The sequence below is a fragment of the Tiliqua scincoides genome, chromosome 1, assembly GCF_035046505.1.
Source record: "Tiliqua scincoides isolate rTilSci1 chromosome 1, rTilSci1.hap2, whole genome shotgun sequence".
NCBI classification, from domain to species: domain Eukaryota; kingdom Metazoa; phylum Chordata; class Lepidosauria; order Squamata; family Scincidae; genus Tiliqua; species Tiliqua scincoides.
This window is the reverse complement of record NC_089821.1, coordinates 143,337,781-143,364,503: the sequence shown is the minus strand read 5'-3', so window position 1 is coordinate 143,364,503 and position 26,723 is coordinate 143,337,781. Positions and strand designations below refer to the sequence as shown.

Genomic DNA, 26,723 nt, shown 5'->3' with positions numbered 1-26,723 from the left:
AGAAAGAAACTGCCTTGTACCTACATGAACATTTCTGATTGCGTGCACTCAATGTGCGTGTCTCATAGGAAATGACGGGAAACCCTCATATAGGTACTGTCATTCCACTGAATGACTGTGGATTTCATTGAGAGCCAATGAATGAAATCTGTTTTTTAACTTCATTTGTTCTGAAACCATGAATCCTACCACATGCTCATGACTACATTGTTATGTATCTCCAATAGACTTTTCTGCCGCTACAGTGACCTTCAGCTACTTCTAATGATTCCAGATGGAGATGTGCTCTCCCTGCTGGCATCATACACCTCTATCCAAAGGGGCATAGGTAGGCATTGCGATACACACCCATCACATCAGATGTGAAGCTGATGATCCTTGCTGGGTCAGGCCATATGTGTTTAAATACACAAACAAACGTATATTAGCTGCCGAATAATATAACATGTAATAGTACATCGATGTGTCAGAAGTTATATATTTATATATATACACACCTTACTGTATATAAGAGTAATATATATACGTATATATGTGTGTGTTTCTATACATGCACACTCTGTGTACATGTATTTGTTATGAAAAAGGATCACCTTAACATCTTGGGAAGTCTTTAAAATGTTAAACGAAGATTTTCATTTCAAGAATGTATATAGCTACCATGGTTTTGATGTAACTTTGCACTTGTGAGTGTGTGTGTGACCATTAAATGTCCTCTATAGCAACAAAAATAACTAAAATGGGTGTATATATTTTCATAAATGGACTTGGAAGATGACTCTCAGAAGTGATGGCACATTTTGATACATTTATTACTGTAATGTGTATATAGAGCATATAAATATATATAGATACGTAAAAAGAGAGATTTAATTCTTTGGATATTATTTTATTATTTGCATCAGGATAGAGATTGGAAAACAATATGCAGGTAGTACCTTTTTTGTAGTATTGCAAAAAAAGCTTTAATTTATTATAATTTATTTTTTAAAAAGTGGGAGTCATGGGGTTAATTGTTTACATATGGTGAACCTTGTTGAACAAGAAAGCCCTGTGCTGATGTTTTATAATATGAGTCAAATAAAGAGATGTTGTAAAGCAGCAGAGCCCATCATCATTGCTTAGCAAGCTAAATGGCATGTACTAGTTAACTTTGTTTATAGAAAGCTGCCAGAACTTGAGCCTGGGTTCTTGCGGTTGGTTGCATGAACAAGAAACTTTGCACATGCTCTGAGGCAGTCTGACCAGCTTTTTCAGAGCAAACACTGTCATATCAAATAAATGATATGAACCATTCAAGTTCTAGAGCTAGAGCAAATGAGCAATGGAAATGGAGGACTAAAGGTCTCCAATTTATAAGCAATATGACCAAGTAAACCAATAAGATAGCTCTTAATAGCATCTTGAAGACAATTCTCAGTAGCAGGAAATATCCCAATAAATAGAATTATATCTATCTATCTATCTATCTATCTATCTATCTATCTATCTATCTATCTATCTATCTCCTTTATGACCCATCTTTCACCAGTATGCCGTCCTGCTTCCAGAGAAATACTGTACATTATTTCATGATTTCTGAAAATGTACTCTGGTGAGTTGTAGCTCAGTTAAACCTGTGTGATACATTTTTGAACAAAGAAGACCATAAAACTGTGGGAAACATATCCCATTGCTAAAATGTCCCACTATAAGAGCTGCTTTTTTATAATATGCTTGAAATATAATGTGAGGCATTACCTCTTTGTCTGAAGACCACTGAGCATGTAATGTTGGATCTATAATATACACACCTATGAGCTTTTCTACACATTACATGGCAGCTGACATGGCTTTTCAACAAGGGGTAAAAGGGCAAGGAGCTGCAGTCAATTCTGACTTTCTGAAGAGTTATGCTTGATTTCAGACATATTTTTTGCTCCTACATGCTTTTTGCTGTATGCCCAAAACATAATGAAAGCAGGTTTCTGGAATGGCTGCTAAATACGCGTACTTATCCTGTGTCATCATAATATGGATTTCTGGAGCTGTCAGTGGTAAAATGCAGAGCAGCATGGTATCACAATACTGCTACTAGATGTTACAGGGGGGGAAGGCAACAGAGATAGAAAACGACTAGAACTGCGGGTAGCCTGAATATCAAAATTGTTTTTAAATCTATCATTAGCTGTGGTTGTTTATGAATGGCAGAATGGTGACCCACTTTCCTTAGCATATCTGCGGTGAAACCCTTGTGCGCATGTTGCACTGGAAATTAAAGTGGAAAATCAAAGTTAGACTAGACAATGACTGTGGGGGGAGGGGGGAGTTGGTCGGCTAGTTAGGACCTGCTGCAGTAATTCACATTTAATTATCACTAAAGTTGTAGGTCATTTAGAATGCAAATTCCTTGTCTTTGTGTCTGATTCTCCTTGTGGAGAACATGGCACCAAGGCAGTTTTCAACAGCCACCCCGAGTCTTTGAGAATCGATAGTTCTGTTCTGAGCTGTAAATGCACCAAATACAGATACCATCAGAGAGTCAGGATTGGCTATGGCTCCTGCACCAGAGGACAGCTGGCCACAAGCCACGTTTATTGCTGCATAATGGGTTCAACAACCCCAAAATGTATCAGTTGTGGAGCAGTGATGCTTGTATGTAGGGAAAGCACCTGGAAATGTGAGTCCTCTTGCTGACATTGCAGCACATGACGTTCAGAAGTAATATTTAATTGAGAGAGCAGATTTCTAGTTTTTTTTTTATGCACAGTATTTTATTTCCACTGAGTATACTATTTGCATAAAACACATTTTGGTGTAAATCTGACCAACACATTAGGTGAAGCAGTTTTAAATTCAATTCAATAATTGAGGTGGTCTAAACAAGACTAGCACAATATTGCATTATGGGGACCATTTATCTCTCAGGAATGACACAGGAGAGGAACTTGGCAATCCTTAGAGCAAGCTTCATGACCAGGTTAGAGATAGATATTGTAAGGTTTTTCAAGAACCTGACTGCAATTATTCTGGGAGTCTTTTTTAATGGCCAAAAAGCACAGTAAATAGGTAACACTCCATGGACTATGAGTCAAGCTTCAGAATTTCTAACCAAGTTAATACATTAGCAGCTGAACAACTCAAATAATCTGACCTGAGCACAATCCATATTTATTAACATCAATTACAGCTTTGCTGGGTACTTCCGTGGGCTGTGGATTGCACCCGTTTCTCCTGGCCTATACTTCTTTGTGCAATTAAATGCACACACGGATCCCTTGGGTGCAAGGATGGCTCCTTTCACTTAAATAGGAGGATCAGATCCTTACACACATTTAAGTGAATTCACTGCTTTGGTATGAGATTTTGCAGGAAATGGCATGTACATACTGGAACACACACATAATAACTTGGGTTAAGGTGGTAAGGTGACTGTCTTCAAATCACTTCATCTTGGAATTCTGTGGCATGCAACTTGGCGGTAAGTCAAATTCTGCAATCTGTAACTTGAGAACTGTAATAGTTCCCTAGGTTTAACTAAGAAAACCCACCATAATATTTTACCTACTTAGGAATTGGGCCTCACCTGCTCGCAAAAGTCTTGCAGATCCATTGGCACCAGTCTGGTGATCTATTCTTTGATGCAGTTTGACCTACCATTTGGAAATCATCGTGTAACGTGATTGCCCTATTCTGTTAATGTGCTCTACTCCACCCTGAGCAGTATGTACCACAGTAAGGTACAGGACTATTGAGCCTCTACACCACATCTCTAGAAGGAAAATATGCACTAAACTCTACCTTTATGATGGCATTCATACGACGTGACAGGGCAAAATGAGTAATTCTTATTAAAAGTATTTTTAAAAAACTGCATAAAATATTTTCTCTCACAATGAATTTCCAATCCAGCAAAGGCCATCTGTGTGTATTTCACTTCTGGATCCAATATCCCATTTTGTTAAAGGATACGGTAGGGCAGGAGGCTAGAAGCTGTGGAGGGAAGAGACCTGTATCTAGCACCCAAACAATGCATAAGATAGTTTATATTATACATCACTGCTGTACCAAATATTGGAGCTGTTAGCTCTGATTGTTGCAATTGTTGATTTTTATTCTTGAGAATGAATAAGGAGATATCCTAATTGTACTTTCATTGTCGTGTTACAAGCTGCAAATACTTTTTCCCCCAAGCATTGATTGATTGATTGATTTGATTTGTATTTCGTCTGTCTCCCCAAAGGGCACCCAAGGCGGAGACATCTTTTTTTTCTTTTTGAAAAAGAGAACACTGATGTTTTCATACCTGCAATATTTGGTTACAGCACGATCCACAATTCATTAAGGTGTCTCAGTTCCTTTCACAAAGTTGAAAGCCAAGTGTTCCACTTTACAGCCCACTCCTATACATGTTTACTCTGAAGTTCTACTGAGTTCAAAGGGATATGCTCTTGGGTAAATGTGTATAGGGTTGCAACCTCAGTTGTGGATGGCAGTCTCAAATGATATTCAACTATTCTACCTTCTGTAGTTAAATTCCAACACCCATTCTCTGAAAAATATGTTCAACGGAAGAGAAAACCGTTATTAAATGAAATCAGCCGTACGTCATCAGTTAACATTCATAACTAGAACATCTAGAGATCTAGGAATCAGTATTGTCCAATATGCAGCATCACTTCAGTAGGGAACTTCATTAGATCTAATTATTATATCTGATACAACTTAATTAAAAATGTGACACCAATTACATTGGCCCCAATCCTGCTCAACTCATGTATTATTGCATGAGGCTCGTGACCCCAAAAGATGATGTACTTGCTTGCCTGAATTTTCAGCACCCATTATCTTCCATGGATACTAGATAGACTTCTGTAGTTCTGTAGATCTTCCTTGCTGGATCAGGGCAATTTAGTGTGAAACCGTTCCACTGAAATTAGTAGACATTCATTCCAAATTAATACTTAGAACTGACTGCAAGTATACCTGTTGCTTTAGACCCAATTAATGAGTTACATTCTGTGATATGGTCGCCTTTTCCCGTCATAATTTCAGTCATTAAAATTAGTTCTGGCACAGGAAATAAATACATCTGTTTGTGCTTGCATGTGTTACTTCTAGAGGTGTTTGAAAACAGGTAAATAAGTTTTACTCAGAAGCAAGCTCATTGTGTTCAGTAAGACTTAGGGTGGAATCCTATCTTACCCACTGAGAACAAACACCTCTAGTTAGACCATGGTGTAGGCCTGAGTGCGTGGGAAAGGCAGCTTTACCACAGTGGGCACCATCTGAATTGGGTCTAAGACCTCAGGAATGAAAGTACATTATGCAGCATTTTGCCATAAACTGATAAAGCCAGCTGCATTTCAAGCAACAAAATCCACTATTTTTATCATTCCATCAGAATGTGTGTGTTGGGGGAAGGACTCAAGCAAAGAGTGTCTTTTTAAAGCTACACTCCTCTCAAACCAGTCCTTCTCAAATAGTTTCATTGCATTTCCTAGAGACACTGTAATGTGGTAAAAGGCCTAAAGGATCACAACTTTAGTGACAGTACCAGGTTGCCTGGAGCTGCAGGTTAGCAGGCCTTGTCTCCCAGTTTCTTCTTACTGGTTTTCTCAATCATGGTTTCCACAATCATCGCCGTTTCTTCATAGGTTTGAATTTTGTCATCGGATAATTTCTCAATGGATTCCACCACTTCCACCTTTTCATAACTCACGGAACTTGGTGGGGTCCGTTCTTTGAAAGAAATCCCGCCTTGTATATTATACTCTTTGCTGACAAAGATTCCTGCTTCAGTTCGGCCACCTAAACCCGGCATGGGAATAGGTTCTGGTTCCATGGAGCCTGGCAATTTGGCAGGCTCTTCCTCTATTTCTTTAGGCTTTTCCCATGATTCAAATGCAACTTCCTTCTCCTTGTCTTCTAGTTTGGACTCATATTTTATCTCTTCCTGTATCTGGAATTCTCCTTGCATTTCATGGGCTTCAGGTTCACTTTTATCACCTTCCAAAGGTTCAGGTAACTCTGGGATTGGTTCAACCCCACCTTCACATGGCACCTTTCCTTCACTGTCAGAAACAGTGATCCCACCACCCGAAGGAATGGTTGAATGGAAGCAGGGGTCATCATAGCTTCCTTCTCCTGTGACAAGTATATAACGCCCTTTAGTGTAGGAGTCAGGCTTAGGTTCTGGTCCCTGGTAGCATCTGATTCTCTCTCTCACTATATTGCACAGTTTGTCAAAAGCTTTGCTTATCTGTGCTCCATCAGGAACATCCTCTACAGCTCCCTCTGGCTCCGTTTCTTCTACTTCTTCTTGCCCTTGTTCACTTGTGACCATCAGTCCTTCAGGTTTGAAATCCAGCTGATCGTGATCAAACCCTTCCAGAGGTTGGTCATACATTTTGTCTGTTGGGGCACTATTGGTGAGGTCTTTAGGTGTGATCTCCTTCCTCCTTGAAATTTTCTTCGGCAGACTCCTTTGTCTTGGTTTTGCACGCCCAAAGTCTTGAATGACCAGTGTAATGTCTGCAGCAAAGGACACAAGAGAAAAAACAAAGAAATAAGAACAACACTCCATGGAGCCAACTGGCAACAGTTGATCCATCGGGTCAAATATTATTAGCATTATTAACCAACACTGCTACATAAATATTTCTTGTGTGAATTATGTGAATAAGTAACTCTCTATTCACACTGCAGAGATCTCTCATTTTATGAGCCTTCAGGCTCATAAAGAACTTTAGAACATGTTAAAAATTTGCAAGATTTGAAAGGTGAAATCTCGGAGGTGCATAGAAGGTAATTTATTGGCCAACGTATTTAGAATCTTATGGCATTTCCTCAGGGGTGACTTCAGTGCTTTCAAAGATAAACCAAAACTATCTTCCACCCCATCTCAGAATAAACCATTCCCGTCCTTCGTCTGTTTGTTCTATGAGGGGTGACACAATCTACCAGGCCCCAATTCCTAGGCATCCCCCATCCAGTTCAGGAGGATACAAAAGGGGAATCACTCTGCAGATATATTGTATATTCATTTAACCTCCCTTCCTGAGAATAGTCCCATATTCAAACTTATTACCTGTACTAATAGAGACAGAAAACCACTGGTTATAAGTGTTGTAAACATATAGAAAATTCTTGATAGCCTCAATCTGATACATACCTGGGAGTAAATTCATGGAGACTTATTTATGAGCAGTCATGCATAGGAAGACTATTACTATAGTATCACATTGCTAGCAAAGTTTATTACCCTTGAGAATCATGGAACTTCATACAAGTAGTTAATCAGAAACAAGAATCCTTAAATACAGCAAAGGGCTTCAATGCAGATGACATTTGTGCCCACTGATTGGCACATGAGAATATTTGATGCAGCACTGGAGGAAAAAGTTATGGTTTTGTCTCCATTAGATTTCATGCTTTGAATATGCAAGGCATGAGAAAGAAAACCTAGGCTTACTATATCTGCGAATGTTTTATGGATTCAGCTCTTTGATGCAAAGGTCAAATCACTGACCGTAGACATGCAGTCCTAATCTCCAAGGCTGGAGTCAAGGCCCCATTGAATGGAAACATGACCATACATTGCAGTACAATTCAGAAGATGCTCCAGCTCAGGGTGACCAGGTACAGTGGAAGTCAGACTGCTTATACCTTTAACCATTGTATAGAAGAGGGAATTTTGTCAGGAGCAGCTCAATAAGGAAGGGCTTTAAAAGCTGCACCTGCCAAAATTCTCTCTTCTCTCTTAAATGATTAAAGGTATAGGCACTCTGTCCTCCACTGTATCTGTTCCAGCTACAGTGGGGCCAGGCAGCTACTCTCCTGCTGTGCATTTGAATCATTCAGTCAGTTGCATTCTCTCTCTCTCTCTCTCTCCCTCATTTGTTTAAAAGCTTTCTCTTAGGTCTAGTTTTATGTATGCTTCAGTGCACAACTTGCTGCAATTGAGCTTAGTTTGAATTCCAATGAAGGAGTGAGGGGCAGTGAATTGGAACAAAATGGTGGCAGAGAGGTAGGGGGCCTTACTAGCTTGTCCTCACCATGGTTGGAATTCTGATAGTGCCCCTGTGTGTACCATTTCTAATGAGAGGGGAAATATTTCTGCAGAAAGTCAGTGTACGTTTTCTTTTCCATTGAGAAATGACTTACGGAGAGGACACAACTGGGATGAAAACTATGGTGGGAGCAAACTATGAAAGGCCCCATACCCCTGCGCAGTTTCACCTTGTTTCATCTCTATATCTATTTATAAATACATCTATGGACCAATTAGAGCTAGTTGCATGATTAAGCAAGCTAGACCCTTCACTGTGGCCACTATGAACAAAAGGATAACTGATCTCCAAAATCCAGTGAAGTCAGTTGTAGTCAGACATTGTGCCAATGTCGAAACAGATATGCAAGTCCAGTTCCATGGACCAAGAGCCCAATCCACTGCAACTCCCTGTGCGGCAATGCAATGGCACCAGCGCAGGCTCCAGTGAATCACACGGGGTGTTTCAGCTTTGGGAGGCCTCCTCGGGATAAGAGAGCATTTGTTCTCTTGCCCCAGGGTAAGTTTCTGCAGGTAAGCCTCTGCAGAGGGTCAACTTGAACCTGTGCCAGCTCTATAGCTGGGGTAAGTCCATACTGACATGGGAAGCCTGATCAGGCTGGGGAAGAAAGTCAGGATTTAGCATGCGCTACTGCTGAATCTGCCCCTGGGCCTGAACCACCCTTCTCTCCATCCCATCACCACCCACACCCTCCCCTGATCTGCCTTTTCCTCTTCCACCCCCTATGCTGCTTTACCTGCTCCGGTGGGTCTTAGGCTGTGTACAGGTGTATGGGAGGTTGCTCTGGCCTCCCCACCAGTGGCCAAGCAGTGCGTGCTGGTGGAGGCTGCTTTACAACTGCCATAAAGCAGCCTCCGCTGGTGCAGTGTGTGTTAAATTGGCACCCAGCCGGCAGAGGATTGGGCTGTAAAGGAATCCAGGTCATTACCTCTTCCTCTCAGGGTCGGAGTCTGCAAGGGTTTGTAGCTCTGTGTAAATAGGGTCACAGGGGTTCCAACAATGGCAGAATTCAACCTAGCACAGAGAAAATTTGCATGAAAATGAATCTCCAACAAAATCAAGGATATGTAAGAAATGATTTTTAAACATTAAATCAACACAATGCCAAGTCAAATACAATGAGTAATATTCTAGCCCAGTTCTATCCCTCACCAGACCAAATAATGCAGCGCTGCTGGTGAAGTGCAGGGCGGGGCAAGGGGGAGGTGACAAAGCCCAGGAGACGCAAGTAAAAATATTTTTTACTTACCTCACTGTAGGCTGCCAAGCTTCCAATGGGTCTCCCTGGAGCTATACCATAAGTCCAAAGAGACTCATGTGGGGCAAGCCCAGGGCAGGGAGAAGGGGATGGGATTTAGGTATACATAGCAGCCACCAAGAATAGAACTCTTCTTCATGTATAGTTTGACCTTCAGCATTTCCATTCTCCTGTAAAATTATGTGAGAGCCAGAGAAGGACAAGTGGCAACAATAAATATTCCTCTATATATCACTTGCAGTTGGCAACCTTCAGTCTCGAAAGACTATGGTATCGCGCTCTGAAAGGTGGTTCTGGAACGATAGATAGATAGATAGATAGATAGATAGATAGATAGATAGATAGATAGATAGATAGATAGATAGATAGATAGATAGAGAAGACTATTCATACTGGCTTGATTAATGCATTGCTTATTTTATTTATTATGTTTATTTTTAGTTAATACATTAAAACCCTGTTTTCTCCATAACAGATCAATGTGGCTTACAAAATTTAAAGTTACAGCCACAGTCCAGCAAAAGTTAGTTAGGGTTGCCTTAGCCGCTTATGGTGAGGCTTGGACACAACCAGGAGAAATCCTACCAGAGGTGGTTGCAACCAAGGCCTGCCATTTTGGAAATATGCATTTTGTAATATTTTGTGCCAATAAAAGTTTTATGATACGATGATATGATATTTTGTGATATCACCAGGAGATTGGTATAATAGCCTTCTCAGACCCAAATGAACCACAGATGGTGCCAGTTTTATATTAAAAACATTATTTGAACTAAACGCTCACTTTTTACTTTTAACGGCTTCCTAAAGACATATAATATTCTGAACATATTTTGTGCTTCTGCAGCACAAAAAATCTTATACCTGCTGTCCTCATTTTCAATAATACGTTTGTAGCGTTCCAGTTCATTCTCCAGGGACTGCTTATAAATGGAGAGCTGGCGGCAGTCGTTGGTGTATTTTTCCAAGGTCCTTTCAGCATCTTCAATGCTCTTCCTCAGTGTTTCAATCTGCTCATTATACAGCTGAATCTCATCCTCATAGCTCTCCTGGGTGTTCTTAATAGTCTGTTCCAGCACTGTTGTCTGTTAAACAAAGGTAGATGAAAGAGATCACTTGAAGCACTTCTCCCAGGGAAAATGGCACACCTTCTCAGCAGGTCACTCGCTCTCAGGATCCAGCATATCAACCCATTTCAATCCCAGTGCACCACTTGGCCTGATTGCTTCGACAAATTGCAAAATGGAAATGGTTGGCATGACATAACGTGCAGTGGTGGGCAGTGTCAGAGACTGTTCCTTGTTCAAAGTTAAATGCAACCTTCTGCCAAGTGTCTGAAGTAATTATTTATCCCAGCTATAATAACAGTGACCTAAACAGCCAGTTAAGGATGATCCCTGACTCTGTCCAAATTTTTAGGCCGCAATCCTAAACACACTTATATGAGAACGAGGACCACTGAATACAGTGGCACTTGTTTCTGATTAACCTGTACAAAATTGCACTGCTAGATTTTGTAGCACACTCACACTCACTGAACCCAGGTTCCAGCAGAGTTTCCATCAAGTCTGAAGGGCCATGGGCATCAGAGCCTATTGCAGCTCCCAGCACATGTCCTCAAAGGCTTAGAGACATGCATGTGCTGTTCATGCTTATCGCAGTCACTGTGGGAAGCCCAGGTACATCAAGGCTTCCACTTTCCTTTAAACCTTCAGCTCACGGAGCAGAACTGAAATCAAACCTTTACTGTGTTTCTGTTTATATTTTATGATTGCCTGTCGGATCAACCTGTTTACTTAACAGGCAGCCCAATCCTATCCTGTGTTGGAACAGGTAGGCTGGCCGGCCTGCACTGTATCCAGCGCAAGGTTAGGGCTGGCAGTGGCAGAACCCAGAGCAAGGAGGATCAACTCCCCTTCTCCCAGATAACGCAGCAACGGTCCAAATGGGGCTACTCAGAACTGTGCCACCTAAAGAGGTGGCACAGATCCGAGCAGCCTGGAACTAGGCCGGGTTGCCCAGAAGGGGGTTAGAATCTGGCCTAAGTGCCAGATCCTGGCTCCATCTCCTCCCAGGCCCAGTCTGCCCACAGACCTGCCTGCCCTCCTCTCGCCCTGGAAAGCCCCTGCAATGCCTGCCCCCATCCTCCCCAGACACCTGCACCAATGGCCTACTGCTGGCACAAATGCACCCTCCATCAGCAGTGCTGGGGCCGCATTTGGCCTCTGGAGGCTGGTGCAAATCCCCTGTGCTGGACTCCCAACTCACCCAGTTGTGCAGAAGTGCCTTACAGCACTTTTGTCACACCAGGAGGCTGGCAGAGAGGGCTTGCGCCACTCTAGGGCACACCTTGGATTGCGCCCATTTTTGACAGCATTGCTCTGAAGACAGCACCATTAATAGGTTCACAGATTCAGGTCAATGAACAAACGTAGTTTTGTTCTGACTCAGATCATTGGTCCGTGTAGATCAGTATAGTCTGCACACTGACTGGGTGCCAGCTCTTCCTGTTTCAGACAGGGTTTTTTTCAAGAACTCCCTGCTGCCAAAGATTGAACCCAAGACTTCCTGCCTGCAAAGCATGTGCTATATCATTGTCCTATGTTCCCTCCCTGTACTTTGCCCTGTAGAAATCCTAAGAGGAGTAAATAAATTATTCAGCTCGCCGCCACCATCACCAAGCATGGAACAGGAGTTGACTAATTTAGGGGCAATTGATTCTTAGTCTCCTGGTTGCTCTACAGGAAGCAATAACAGGGGTAAAAGCTGCAAGAAGGAAGCTTTAATCCAAGTCACTGTTGCCCTTAAAAGCTCTAATGGTACTTTGCCTGCTTCCACCAGAAGGGTGATGCTGCAAGTCCTTTTGTTCTTTTTTTAGTTGTCATCAATCAGGCCTGAGTGACAAGGAAAGACAACACAGAAAACACAGGAGTGAATGCATCTGGATTCTTTATCAAAAGTGAAAGAACAAAGGGTAGCCATTCCAAAGGGTTGACCTGGCCTTCTGATGACTGAATGATTGAAATACTGAATTGCTGCTCTCTGTGCTTTCTTTTACATATGTCTGCATCTTTTTATCCAGCCATTGCTTTATGTTGGCACCGCATGCTACTTTTTTGTGTTTGTATTTTATAATGTCATATGCTCTGCCGGCTGATATTATGTTGTTAAATCTGCCTTCAGTGGTGTATCTAGGGCAAATGGAACCCATGGCAAGAACTGAGATTGTGCCCCTTTCCAAACAGAGAAGGAGAGATCATGTGGTGGGAAGCCAGCCCTGTTCATCCCACCAAGTAAATTTATTTAGCAGGTTACAAAGAGAAGGGGAGATCCTGGGGTGGGAAGCTAGCCCTGTTCCACTAAGTGAATTTATGCAAAAATACATGAATGCTAAGTTACCCTTAAAAAAGAAATGAAAAATAGTGTTTATTTACCTCTTTTTAGAGGTCCCCTGAAACTGGTGCAAAAATGCAGCATTGACTGTGGTGTAGAAATACACCATTGGTAGAACATGGGTAAGTCCACACCTGGCGCCTCCCTTCAAGTGGTGCACAGGGCAGATGTCCCCACATGCCACACGCTAAATATGCCACTGGCTGCCTTGAGTGCTAGCTTGAAGAAAGATGAAACATCTGCTTCCCAATAATTAAATACATATTTTCCCAGAAAAAAAAAAAACCTATGAAAAATATCACACCTGAGTGCAAAATCCATGAGAATTTGAGCTGTAATGAACTCTATCGCCTCCTTATGAATATTTCCAACAACAGCTACATGACATTTGTATTGCAACAGGTATTTTTTCATATTTCTTCTGCCAAAGGTATTAATACGTGGGGGGGGGAAAGATACCACGTTTGAATCCTATGGTATTTCAGAAAGTCTGTCAAAATGAGTCCTCGCTGAATATAAACCAACCACCAGGTGGCGCTCAAATCTCTTGTAAAACTATTTCACCTGAAGGAAAAATATTTTATTACTTCTCCATAGCTCCAGGAACACAAAACTTGGAAAGATGCCTTGCAGTTCATTCAGATAGTCTTAAATATGACAGGCGTATACTACAGATGAAATCACACATATAGGTTTTAATTCTATGCGCATTATCTTGAGATAATGCACAGCGCTAAGTTTTGCAGGGCACCTCATCAGCCCTGTAAGCTGGCCCTACCATTGGTCATTGGAGCCATTCCAAGAGATAAAAACAAAGCTTCCTCTTCTTCTTTTCACTGTTATTCATATATGTGTCTGCTGGTCTCTTTGAGATTTTTCAACAATGTCTTTACAGATACACACCAAAGAGCAGAGAATTGTAAAGCAAAGTCTTCTGCATCCTACAAACAGCCCACCACTCAGTTTGAGGCTATCTCTCACTGATCAAGGGTCACTCCTACTTTGATTTAAACCCTTCCTGGGGACCCCTCTGGATTGTGAAAGCAACTGTGCTCAAAATATCACAGTCCATGTGCTGCCAGCTTTCAGATTGATGAAATGTTTTTAGTCTTAACCACAGCAGCATTTCGAGAAAGAGTACCTCTGTCTGCAGTTTAACTTTCTGACTCTGGAGTTGGCAGAGGATGCTCTTGTATTCTTCTAACTGGCTCTGCAGAATTGGTAATCTCCTCTCAGTTATCAGCTTCTCCTGATATCGAAGAAAAGGGAAGGGTTAAAATCGGATTGTACACAACTACCACTGGGGATGCAATTACAGACCCAAGCTGAACTACAGTCAAAAGTGGTGCCAAATCACACATTCCTTTTTTTAAACCAGATACACCCTGCCCCCAATTGCCACCACCACTGCCTTTTAGACTACCAACTCCTCACCCCCTCTGCTGCTGCAACTTCTTCTAAACTGGCTGTTCGGAAAGGATCCTGGGAGTGGAAATTTTCACCTCATCAGGCCAGTTTAGAAGAAGCAGCCAAGGGCTGCGGAGGAAAAGAGGCAACAGTTCTTTTCCAGATTGCTTTTCTGGAAGGAAAGCAATCAGCACCAGCTACTTCCTCCTTCAGCTCTACCAACATGATCTTTGGCAGTGGCACTGGTTTAGAAGGAAGTAAGCCAACTGTCATCCTGCACACACTTTTCTGAATTCCCTGATTGGGCCTAGTGGCACAGATGCATGTGCATAGGAGTTTAAGACATGTGAACATACCTTTACACCAAGTTAACACCAGGGTGCACGCAGCGATTGTATTTGCTGAATTGTGCAAAGCTGCCCTGACTTACTCATTCAAGAGCTAGTACTGGACGACCCATATTCAGTCGTGGCGAGAAAAAGATAATTGGTCTGTTTGGAGGACTGGCCAGAGTTGTAGCATGGTTGCATCAAAGCGCCAAAGGGAGAGGAAGACCCTCCCATTCCTACAAGTATCACAGTAAAACATCTATTTCCTGTATATGCTGCCCTAGGAAACCTCCTCTAGAGGACAAGTCCTTGAATTGATGTGATCCTCCAAATGTTATTTTCAAATGCTTGAATATCTCATTGTCTTTTTACACCCGCCACAATACTATTAAAAAGCAGGATCCTTTTAAAAGCGTTCCCTTGGCATAACATTTATTTGTGAAACAAAACTCTCACCTCACTGATTCCAGCTGTGATCGTGGACACACGGGGAGTTGTTTGCATGATCTGTTGTAAAATGCTGACATATGTCTGAATTTCCATTAGGTTCTGAGGCAGAGCAAAGTAGTGTACATAAGAAATTATCACAGTAGTCATCTCGGTTCGAGGAAGTGCACTCCTGTCTTTCTACTGCTTTTCAGTCTGCTCCTGTGGGTACTTTCAAGGGGGCACAGGGGATGGAGAGAGAAGGGGGAACTGGCAAAAATCCCCCCCCCCCGGCACAAACAGAACTTATTTCATGAATGTTCTTAGGATACAACTCACTGATATTGTCATTGGCCAGCTACTGGCAATGAAAACTTGGAATAAAACAAAGCCCCCCCCCCCCACACACCCAGTTAGCTCTCAGTCCATTACCTTCTTGTATCTGTCCTTTGTGGCATTAACGTCATCCTGCAAGAACTGCGATTCAATCTGGAGTTCCAAATTACACAACAAAGCTTCATCGGCTTCCTGGAATAAAAGTAAACATGGTCATTTATTTTTCTCCTTGCTGTATTACAGAAGGCAGCAGGATGGCTTGTCTTTTACAGAAATCCTTCACTATAGCTAATGAATATCCATCTGTTTAGAATGGCAATTTCTGTTTAATACATTGCTGGGAACACTGTTAAGAATTACGGACTTTTGGTAGCGCGGCTGTTTTGAAATCAGTGAATAGCTTGAAAGGCCCCATATGCCTTTTGATTTGGAGAAGAATACCGTAGCTAGAAACTATTGTGGAGTGCTCCTTTCTCCCCAACATCCTGTGAGAACACCCATACAAGGTTTCCAATCCTAGCAATTACCAGGCAACCTGTAATTTGCATGCACCTTGTTTTGGAGGAACAGTTATACTCTGAAGAACAATGAACTGAACCACCATGCTGTAAGACAGAACGCGGGGGGGGCAGGGATGGGGTGGAACAGGATAGGGTGAGGATGGTGATGGGGTGGGGGATCAGGCCTGGGAAGGGTTGTTTTGGCAGTGTTGGTACAAACCATATCCTACTCTCCTTCCCAGACCTGATCAGATAAACTCAGATTTGGGCCAGTGATATCACTGATGCAGGTCCAAGTTGACCCATAGCAGCTGTTGGGGCTTACCCTGGGCAAGAAGGCAAATGTCCACTTACCTTGAGGAGAACTCTAGGAGCCAAAATTCTCCCATAGGATGCAGTGTAGGCTGTGCCAGCCCCACTAATTCATTGTGGAGGAATTTAGTTTGGATTTGGCTACCCAGGAAGTGCACAAGTGTTAAGATTCAAGCTTGTGCATCTGGATATTTGGAGAGCACTTCTGTGCCACCTCAGCCACCCTTAGGGTGCAATCCAGAAGTTACAATGGGCTGGCACAAGTCCTTTGCTCTGGCCTACTGGTGTTGCAAAAGTGCTGTAAAGCACTTTCTCACCATCGGGAGAGCAAGGAGGATGGTGCACAGACATGCCCCGGCCTCTGGAGGGTGATGCGAGCCCCACTCAGCCAGCACTAAAGGTAAGCACAAGCCAGCTGAGTTAGGCTGGTGTGGAGATCTGGAGGTGTGTGGGGAGGGCAAAGAGGAGGCATTTCGGGGGGGGGAAGGGCAGGCAGTGCAGATCCGTGTAGTCCCATTGGGGCTGCTGTGATTTTACCCAGGGTAACGGGAAGCAATTTCTATTGCCACGGGCTGGGCCACTTTCATCCCCAAATCTGCTCTGGCTCCAGGGCAGGTTAGGCTTGGGCTGCTCCATTCCTGCATCCAGTCATAACCTGTTTCTCCATCACTTGCGAATTGTATACACATGCCATTGCCTAAGTTTCTAAAGCAGCTTGCAATGCAGCATAGGGAGACAAGGTTGTTCCTTATGAAAAGCAGGAAAACTCTGCTATACATGTAAAGAATAACAATAGGCTCTGATTGATCCTGCTTATTTCAGGCAGGACCAATGCAATCCTTGTCTGTAGATAAACCCAAACAGACCAGAATAGCCAGATCCCTGTCAGTAGAATGAAGCCTGCAATTTATATGTACCTACCCCCAGCATCCCTCATGGTGTTTGTGCCAATTGGATCAAGCGTCCTTAGGAAAAACACTTTGGAAAGAAGAAAGCGATGCTATTCATGTTACACTGCCAAGGATCTCAGACACAGAGCTATTCCGTAGCATAACTGTTACCCTGCACATGCCTGATCTCATCTGATCTCGGAAGCTAAGCAGGGTCAGGCCTGGTTAGTACTTGGATGGGAGACCGCCTGGGAATACCAGGTGCTGTAGGCTTATACGATATAGTCTTTCAAGACTGAAGGTTGCCAACCAACCATGTTATCAACAAGAATGCAGGATCACTAAGGAACTGGAACTTGATGAGTGAAGCGTGCTCAGATTTGCCCAAGGAGTATTGTCACGTACGGCCATCTCCATAAATCTGGCGTAAATCAATTAGGAATTTAAGACTACATTTCCCTCCTTCAGTGCTCAGCTTCTAGTTCTCAGACAGAAACATCGCATTTATTGGCTCCTGGGCTGCAGAACAGTCACATTCCTGAAAGGGGCATGTGATGGGGAGCCATTCAAATGTGGCTGCTTTTGTGATATGCACAGCCACAAACTAATCCAAAGCTCTGCTAGGCTTTCAAAAATGTGTAGATGCTTGCTCTTTCCATTCTATGGAGTGAACAACTGGACAAGCCTGCTGATGTTATCTATAATAATGAGGAAAACACACACACACAGATACAACCCCCTCCCCCACCAGAGCAGACAGTTGCTTTGGCCTCGTTATCTGCACTGTGAGCAAATGAAAGCCATCACTGCAGACCACAACTGGAACATTCTAAGCCAACGACCACCGTTTGCTCCACATTTCTGCACTCTTCACAGTTTTCCTATAGAAAGCTGGATCAGCAGCACAACAAGCGTGACCTTAGAGTGAAAGGGAGGCAGATGCCACTGATTAGCGCATATTTCTGTAAATCGTGAGCAAAATTAGACCTAGGCTTTAAACCAGGGGTCTCTAAACCCAGGCCCAGGGGCCAGATGCAGCCTGCGGCAAGCCTCTATCTGGACCCCTGCAAGCCTCTGGCCCCTTCAACTGAATGTGCCAGAGCTGTGTTTCAGTTGCATTTGGAGGGTGTTCTGAGGGCTGGGGAGGACATGCGTATCCCCTCAGAATGCCTTCTAAAGGCCTAAAAACCTCCTGGTTTTCCTGAAAATCCAGAAGTGATGTTTTGGGGCTATCTGAAGGCCTTAGGTTTTCTGAGGCTTTCTAATGTATTTATTTAAATTTATATATTTAAAATTTATTTATTTTTCCGGCCCTTGACACCATGCCAGATATTTGATGTGGCCCGCTGGTCTAAAAGTTTAGAGACCCCTGCTTTAAACCATCAGTATAACAAAGGCATTTGTTTTGCCATTTTCTACATATTTGGATCTTGCACCATCAGCCCAGCCTAGCAAGAGGAAGGAGCTACGCGGAGAAGCAAAGTTGTTTTTTAACAGCTTTGTCCACACTGAAACGTTCATTCAAGCCATGTTCATCTGGTTGGGTGCATCTTGTGATGTGTGGATGGGCACTGGCACTTTTGACCAGCACATGCCCAATCTTGTCTGATCTTGAAAGCTAAGCAGGGTCAGGCCTGGTTAGTACTTAGATGGGAGACCGCCTGCGAATACTGGGTGCTGTAGGCTTATACCATAGTCTTTTGAGACTGAAGGTTGCCAACCATGAATAGTTGAGCATGACTAGAGCCAGGTCCCATTTTCCCCACCCATTCCTCTTGCTTTATTGCTTCTCTGTATAAATGTTTATAGGTTCTCCGTCTTGAATGGCAAACTTGGCAGAGGATGAATTAGCAATCTGTTCCCAAGCAGCAGAACCAAGACAGGAACCTGACAGGTTTGCACAACAGTTGATTAATGCTTCCTCCTTCTGATGAGTCCTGATTCCTAAAGCTACACACATCTATCACATGGGAGCTATACTAGTCACCCCACTCAGAAACCAAATTGCCAAACAAAGGGCTTTCAGCTGTCCCGAAAACAACCTGTTGCTATCTGGACTCTCTGTTTAAATGTCTGAAGACATCGGTTTGAAAGAGATGGATGTAGGGAAATAATGTCTCTGGGAGTAAGAAGTGGTCATTTGAATGGTGACAAATGGCTGGATGGTGTTAAACTGTGTTTAATCACACAATTAAAGGTGAAAGTGAAGATCCTCCACAACAAGAACACCTGGTAACAGCTAATACATTAGCTACACTTGACAGTAATTCAATCTACAAATACTTGGGGTTCAGTCTTCCTGGCTTCCTTAATTCCAAGAATCTCTTAGACAGTGACTCATTAAAATCCCGTACCAAAAATTATAGCCAAGAATATATTAAATGTAATGAACATCTGGGCAATCCCAGGTGTGATTATGAAGCCTGATACTAATTGGAAGGCGAGATGAATCATGACAAAAGGCAGAAGGCATCATGCAGATGCCTCAGTGGAAAGGGTGCACAGTCCAAGATCCGAAGAAGAGGGAAGATAAGCATGTATTACACAGCCTGCAAAAATCAACACTGCGCAGATCGACAGTGAGCCTGCAAAAATCAACACAGGAATCAACGCTGTGAGGCTCTTTCATCCATCACTCAGTTCTCCTAGCAGTGGTCAAGGCTGACCAAAATGTCACTCTTCGAAACGTCAGTGATGAATCCTTCCAGTAGCAATAGAAGACAGAATTACATGTAAAACCCAAAGCCCTGCATGGAAAACTGCCAGAAAGACTTGGGCATAAGTGCCTAAAAAGAAGTCAGCTAAAGGCAGAAACCAAAGGTTTATCACTGTTATGCAAGACTGTGTAATTGCTACAAATAACTACCAATCATTATATGCCAGTATGTATTGGTATATATATCAATGTATCAATTTTGGTCTACGCTGGTAGATTTTTTTTTTTTACCCCATGTGTGCAAACTGTTTGTTTTCATGAAGGTGCTGATAGATGTCTGTTTCTTTGCAATCTGCCACTGTGGAAATTGCATTAGCCATTTGACATTTACAATTTGTGACAACTCAGCCTATATGAGATGAAAGAGTTCGCTTCCCTTATTCAATTACATTTGCAAGCCAAGGAGCCAGAAGTCTGCATAGCCACTTGTCTGATATAAATTCTTTTTTATGTTCTTCTTGTCCTCCTGTGTCATCAACATGGTCATGCAACAGCCCGGTGTCAGTCCTGCTTTGAACAGTGATGCACTTTTGAACAGTGATACCCCTAGCACACATTTAGGTGAAGAGAGTTCATAGAAATGAGTCAATAGATTCTTAAGCATAAAAGCCATTTCTCCAAAATGCTGGTTAGCGTAGAACAGTAACACTACAGGAACAACTCAGAGTTGGCAAAATAATGTTCCAACTCAAATTAGAACTGACAGGGGTTGAGACAACTAGAGGTGTATTTAGGGTGTGGCAAGTGGGGACCTGCCCTGGGCATCACTTGAAAGGGGGTATACCTGAGCAGCAGCTTCCCAGTTGACTTTCATCTTCTGCCAAGTCACAGCAAACCTCCAAGCACAGCACCATGCTCTGTGTGACTGGCCAGAAGCCAAGAGTCAGGGGGAAAGTTGCTGTAGAAGGAATAGACGGGTGGCAGCCACATTGTGAAGCCACCGCTGCCCTCCTCCAAACCGGGAAGTGAGGTCATTGCATTATGTGACGTCACTACATTGTGGGATGCCATGACATCACCACCTAGGCAGTGCTGCTCCTGGATACACCACTGGAGACACCCACTCCTAACAAAGACTGATGAAAGATTGGAACTGCTGAGAACAAACAGAAAGGAGTTAAATGTATACAGACAAGGCTAAATGTGGAAGCTGAGTTTGGAGTGGTAGAAGTAGCACTATGGCCTATTACCTAATGTTCACCAGGGGTGCAGCTGAGTGGGGTCAGGGTGGAGCACTGGCATTGCTGGGGGGGGGGGTAAAGTGCTGAGTTTCTTCAGGCACTGGGATGTCCATGTAAAGTGGCCCCTTCCCTTCAGCTTCCAAGCCAGTGGTGGCTGCGAAAGCAAAGTGGAAGCCTTCCCATATGGCTCGGAAGCTGATGGGGAGGGGCCACTTTACATGGGCATCCTGGCACCTGAAGAAACTTAGTGTTTTGCTTCCCCTCCAGGAACACCAGTGGGGTGGAAGGTGGTGTTGGGACTTCTCCTGTAGGAAGAGTGGTAACATCATCAACAGGTGTGCTCATGTGCTACCTTTGAAACGTTTTTCAGAGGGACCTGACCTGAGACAAAGCCTAAGGCTCTGCAGGACAGAAAACCGGGAAATTTACTTAAAGGCACAGGCACCAGCCTGCCTTGCCCCCAAATGCAGATACACATAAATGATGAACAGGGAGGGGGGGTATCAAGTGGATGGGTCGGGAGGGCAGGGGTGGTGAACAGAAGTAGAGGAGAAGGTAAGTCTGGATTATGCCCATCAGGAACGAGAGTTTCAGCTTGTTCATTTCATTTGAGGGGACACAGGAAACACAGGTGGTAGGGCTTATTTCTGAGTAAACATGTATAGAATTGCACTCTAACACAGGGACATGTAGTCAGGCTGCCTCCCCTTTCCTGTCCTGCACCAGTGAAAATAGCCTCAGCACAGCACATGCCGCCGTTGAAAATAGCCTCACATAGCACTTGCAGCAGTGACAGTTCAGCCTCCTCTATGATTGTGAACCTGCTCTACCCAGTTTCAGAGTGGTTGCATGATCACAGGGAAGATGGAGCTGTCACTGCCACAAGTTCGAGTCTCTCCAAGAGGTTAGCATAGCACAACAACAGCTCAGCCTCTGCTGTGATGGCACAGGTGCTGCAGTAGTCCCCAGGATGCCTTGTGATGTGATCTCATCACATCACCAGCATACTTCCTGGTCTGCCTCCCCAGCCTTAGACCTCACCACATGTTGCTGCTCTTAACATGCCTTACTCTTTTCACCTTCAGTGCGGCAAAGTGGAGATCATGCAGCAAGATTAGCAGGAAGGGAGTTCACAGGTATGCAAAATATAAGGAAATATTCACAGACACTTCTAAGATTCCAGTCATGTTTTGTGATCCTTAAAAGACACAGCCTGTTTTAAAGGACGACACTGCAGAGATTTTCTCAGATTTAAACTCACAACTACCAGGCGAAGTAGATCCCTGTTGCTCCTATTTTAAAGGTGGACTGAAGGAGATCTAGTTTAAAACTGGAACATCAACCCCCGTTTCTCAAGTGTAGCCACCACTGGCTCCACATCTGAGGTTGTAGAACAATAACTATCAAAATATAATAGAAAGAATGCTAGAAATTATGCCAACCCAATTCAAGCACACAGACCAATCCTATTGGGCTCTACAGCTGCCAGAACTACCATTCTGACAGTGATAGATGCTTTATGACTGTCGCAAACAGCATCCCAGAAGCGCACGGAGCTGCACACTTCTGGACCACTGCTGGAGAGGCCCTGCAAGTGGAGGCAGGGAAGAGAGCACCCACTGATGAAGGTGAGTCAGTAGGGAGGATGGAACAGGGAGAGGGCAGAACTGGGGGAGGGTGAGAGGTGTGTCAGAAGCGGGAGGGGGTGGCATCCAGTGCAGTCAACTTAGAGGGGATGCTATCCCCTCCAGGAGCAAGCCAACACACCCCCTTAGACTTGTACCAGCTAAAGAGTTGGTGCAGGTCCAAGGATACCCATTAGCAATTGGGAAGCTTAGAAGGGAGTAAAGGAAAATATTTAATTTTCCAGACTCCCAATCTGCCCACCATAGCACAGCCCATTTTGGCAAGGCTGCATGCTATGGTGTGCAAAAGGATAAGACTGGGCTCAGAGTTTCTTTTGTGATTTGTGCAAGCTTTCTAAAGGGCTTACAGCAAGATAACAATGAAAGCCAAATGATCAGCCATTAAAAAAAGACCCAGAAGGAAAGAGAATCTGATTTTTCAACACATAAGAAAATAAAAAGCCCTGGAGGATAAAACAGATACTTAATTTTTGTTTTAGAATTTCGACTTAAAGGTTGAGACATCCTTTCTCAGGATGTCAGTTGCTGTTTCAAATCAAATATCCCAAAGACTTCACTTTTCCTCCCAATGACTGGCTTAGTTCTGTAGGGTGTGTGACCAAAGATGACTGTTTGAAATTGCAAGGACCCACACAAAACAGAGAACCCACCCAGTCAGGTTAATGCTTTGAGCCCCCAGGACCAGTAGCAGCAGTAGCATGCAGTGCGACATCAAAGGGAGTTTAGGATGGCACCTTGGGAGGCCCAAAGGACTACTTGGTTCCAGGTCTCCCAACAACAGGACACCAGCTTTGCCAACCAATATGATGAACTCACCTTATTAAGTCGTTCAAGGGTTGTCTTCAGCATCTGCTGGTATTCACATTCATTTCTGTACCTACAAAGAATAGAAATAAATTGCAAATATTGAGTGAAAAGGGGGTATCAACCTTTCTGTTCATGAATGTATGAGGTGTGGATCTAGATATAGATATATCTTCGCAGTCAAAGTAGGCAGAAATAAAGGCAGAGGAACAAAATTAACAAATCCATCTGTGATATTGCAAAATCCACCTGCATTGTTCATGCACAATGTTTGAATAAACACTCCAGTGTTCCATCTCTCCATCTTCTGTACCTGGGACTGCAAGAACAGAATTTGGATTGCAAACCACTTTTGTTACTTGCTAATCTGAACCTCCAGTTTTCTGCTCTTTATTAACGCAGCTTGTCCCATCTACCATCTTATATCTTCAATATGGTTATCTGCCCAGAATCCAAAGGACAGGGTGGGCTATATAATCTGAACAAACAAACCCAAGTGCCAAAAACAGTGTTTCAGCCATTCATCATAACACTAACATTTCTCCTACCAAAGTTGGTTAAGATATATATGCTAGGTTTCGCACCCTACAATCCTTACAAAATGATCTGTGCTCATAAAGGGCAATAATATATGCAGCCAGAAGTTCCTTGAATTTTTCACTGCTGCTACTCACATGGCTGATTATTGAAATGCCTAGGTTATGGAATCCTTCATATACTGAACCTGCCAACCGGAGACAGACAACAGACTTTAGAAAAGCTGAAGTTTGTATAAGGTCTCATTTCCTGTGTAGGTGTACTATAAACACCAGGGACAATCTCTAACATATCAGCTTCAACTGCAAAAATTGCCTCCAGCATGTAATAAGGTAAGACAACCTTATTACGTAAGATTCTCACCACTCACTAAAAAAAGTTACACTTTGGGGAAAAGGCTGGTTGTGTGAATTTTACCCATTCTTTTCGGACATGTATTTCAAGGATGCCATGCTGTAGATTTCCTAAGATGCAATTCATCACCCTTTTGCTCATATAATAGCTAAAAGAGCAATAAATGGTATATTTTAATGACTCTCTATGTGTTGAATGATTGTTGATGGCGAGTAGTTAACCAGGGGAAGGTAAATGTAGCAGATTTGAAATAGATCACAATCTCATGCATGTGTCTTTATCTATGTAGGAATGGATCAGCCAACACCAAATTCTTAGCAACCTGTAGCATCCTGGTATGTTTTTGTGGCAATAGTTCTGCTACATTGTTTCTTCATTCACCTGTTTTGGGTTTGTGGTTTTTTTCCCCCCTAGCCCCTTTCAAAGGCTGCTTTTATTGCACCAAATAAACTGCTGGCTGGGTGCCAGTCTCATCTGAGAGATGTTTGTGTCATATTTGTGGGGAGGGAGGCATCCTTCTCATGTCATTCTCTTGATGAGGTAATGGAAAGCATTTATTTTATATATATTCCAGCATACCCAAACAGTGCAGACCTATGCATGACTAACGAGAACTTTCTCTCAGGTAGATGTGTATATTTAAGAAGTTGTTTGAAGCCTTTAACAATAAGATTTGAGAGCCCAATCCTATCGAGAGCCCAATCCTAGCACTTCCTGCACCGAACAATAATCACAGGTGACTCGTGTTGTTCTTGAAGGGCACACGGCCGAGTGCACCAGCATCAGGTCTAGCTCACTCATAAAGCTGAGTGAAGTGGGCTGGGGGTAGTGACAAAGTGGCAGGAGGTACCCTGCATCCCCACCTGTCCAACACCTGCCTCCTGACCAATTCATCATCCTACAAGACATGCCCCCACAATCCCTCTCCTGCTCACTCCGTCCCACATAAAAAGGGTCAGTGGTGGAAATTCTGGAGGCGGTAGTGTCTGGGATGACAAAAAACAATAAGACAAACCATAATTAGGCTAATTTCATGATGTTAGATTTACATTCACCATAACCGTTTTCTGTTGAATTGGAATTTGACGCTAAGAAAGCCTGGTATTCACCCATGCAAGCACAAAACCAAACCCGTATGCACCCAAAAACCAAACAAAAAAGGAAATGGGGAACTTTGACACTGCTTTAGCAGCCAGTTTGCTTCAGGCCAGGCCTGATCAGCATAATGTCAAAACTCATAAGAACATAAGAACAGCCCCATTGGATCAGGCCATAGGCCCATCTAGGCCAGCCTGTATCTCCCAGTGGCCTACAAGATGTCTCAGGGAGCACACAAGACAACAAGAGACCTGCATCCTGGTGCCCTCCCTTGCACTTGGCATTCTGAGGTAAGGTAATTAACTCTGAAGTAACTCCTGAGGTAACTCCTAGCACTGCATTAGAGCTCCCAGAAAATGGTACCCACAATACTTATGGGTTGATATCATTGAATTGGCATATAGATTATTCTAGTTCTTAGGGTTGCTTTCTTCTTTATAGCAGGCTATGCAGCACCAACCTCACCAAGCCTTGGGCAATCAAATAGAATGCACAAGCCCAGACAAGACTACCACAGATCAGAATGGATTCTGATATTAATTATGCTTCCTGATTAATTAGACTTTAATATCAGGAAAGGCCATTAGCATCAAACTATTGGGAAAATGTGCATGTATGGAATATTTGAGATAGCGACACACATTTTTGTTGTGTTTCTTGCAAAGAGAGCACAGCATCATGAACTCTGCAGTGTTCTCATAACTGCGTCAGAGATGCACATATCACTTCAGAACTCACTGCCACTGGCCACTAACAAATAAGAATTTCAGCCTTCTCTCTATAACACAGCATTATAATTAAATGCTCCACGTTGCCTTAAGTACTCTTTAAAGGGACTATATTGAAATAAAGGAAATTACAGTTCCAGCGAATTTTGGTTCCTTTAAGTACACTGATCTTCCTTATGCCATTGACTGAGATGAACAAATGCCATACCCGCATCATCTTTTTAAACAGGGAAAGCGAGGTTGCTTTTGACAATGAAGAAGCAACATGCTATGAGAGTCTGATTGTTACTGAGGAACATAAAACATATTCCCCACCTCCCGTCAACTTACTTGTTACGGAATTCATCTAGCATGCGTTGTGCATCTTTTTCCTCACGTTCCAACCTCGATCTGTCTGTGGACAGTTCGCGGACCCGCTGGCGGTTGAGGTCAATCTGGGCTGCAAAGGCCTCTTCTAACCCGGCCAGTTCTTCCACACGCTGGAATGTCTCGAGCTGCTTCCGGAAGATGGTGTTGCGTTGCTCGAGGACCCGTGCCCTATTGATGTAGTTGGCAAAGCGCTCGTTGAGCTCCTGCAGGTTTTCCAGGCCCTGGGCTTGAGCAAGGCTGCTAAATTCAGGCGATTCTGGCAGCTCTTCATAAGCATCAGACCTCTCATACTTTTCCTTGCGGACTTCACGCAGGTAGCTGCTTCTGTACATGGTGGCGTGAGAAGAAGTGCGCGAGTCCAAGGATCCCCTTTGCATTGGGCTTCTTC

The 26,723-nt window shown here is 43.3% G+C and overlaps 1 protein-coding gene and 1 pseudogene across 1 annotated transcript; one reads left to right on the top strand and one right to left on the bottom strand.

Annotated features, from left to right (window-relative positions):
• Positions 1–5,557: 5,557 nt before the first annotated feature.
• BFSP1 (beaded filament structural protein 1) lies at positions 5,558–26,667 on the bottom strand. The gene is made up of 8 exons (XM_066622430.1): positions 26,297–26,667; positions 23,262–23,322; positions 15,297–15,392; positions 14,895–14,987; positions 13,844–13,951; positions 10,174–10,394; positions 8,980–9,065; positions 5,558–6,513 (listed from the first exon to the last, which is right to left on the bottom strand). Exons 1-8 carry the CDS (start codon positions 26,665–26,667, stop codon positions 5,558–5,560), a joined length of 1,992 nt encoding a protein of 663 aa, XP_066478527.1.
• LOC136637938 (5S ribosomal RNA) lies at positions 17,054–17,175 on the top strand (annotated as a pseudogene).
• Positions 26,668–26,723: the final 56 nt, after the last annotated feature.

Bases quoted from the DNA above. Each gene is read 5' to 3' on its own strand.
- BFSP1 (XM_066622430.1), bottom strand. From the start codon at position 26,667: ATGTACAGAAGCAGCTACCTGCGTGAAGTCCGCAAGGAAAAGTATGAG. The intron at 14,988-15,296 runs GTAATGGACTGA...GCTCTGCCTCAG, and splicing joins CAAAGGACAGATACAAGAAG to AACCTAATGGAAATTCAGAC. The intron at 9,066-10,173 runs GTATAAGATTTT...TCTCTGTGCTAG, and splicing joins ATTGAAAATGAGGACAGCAG to GTTGAATTCTGCCATTGTTG.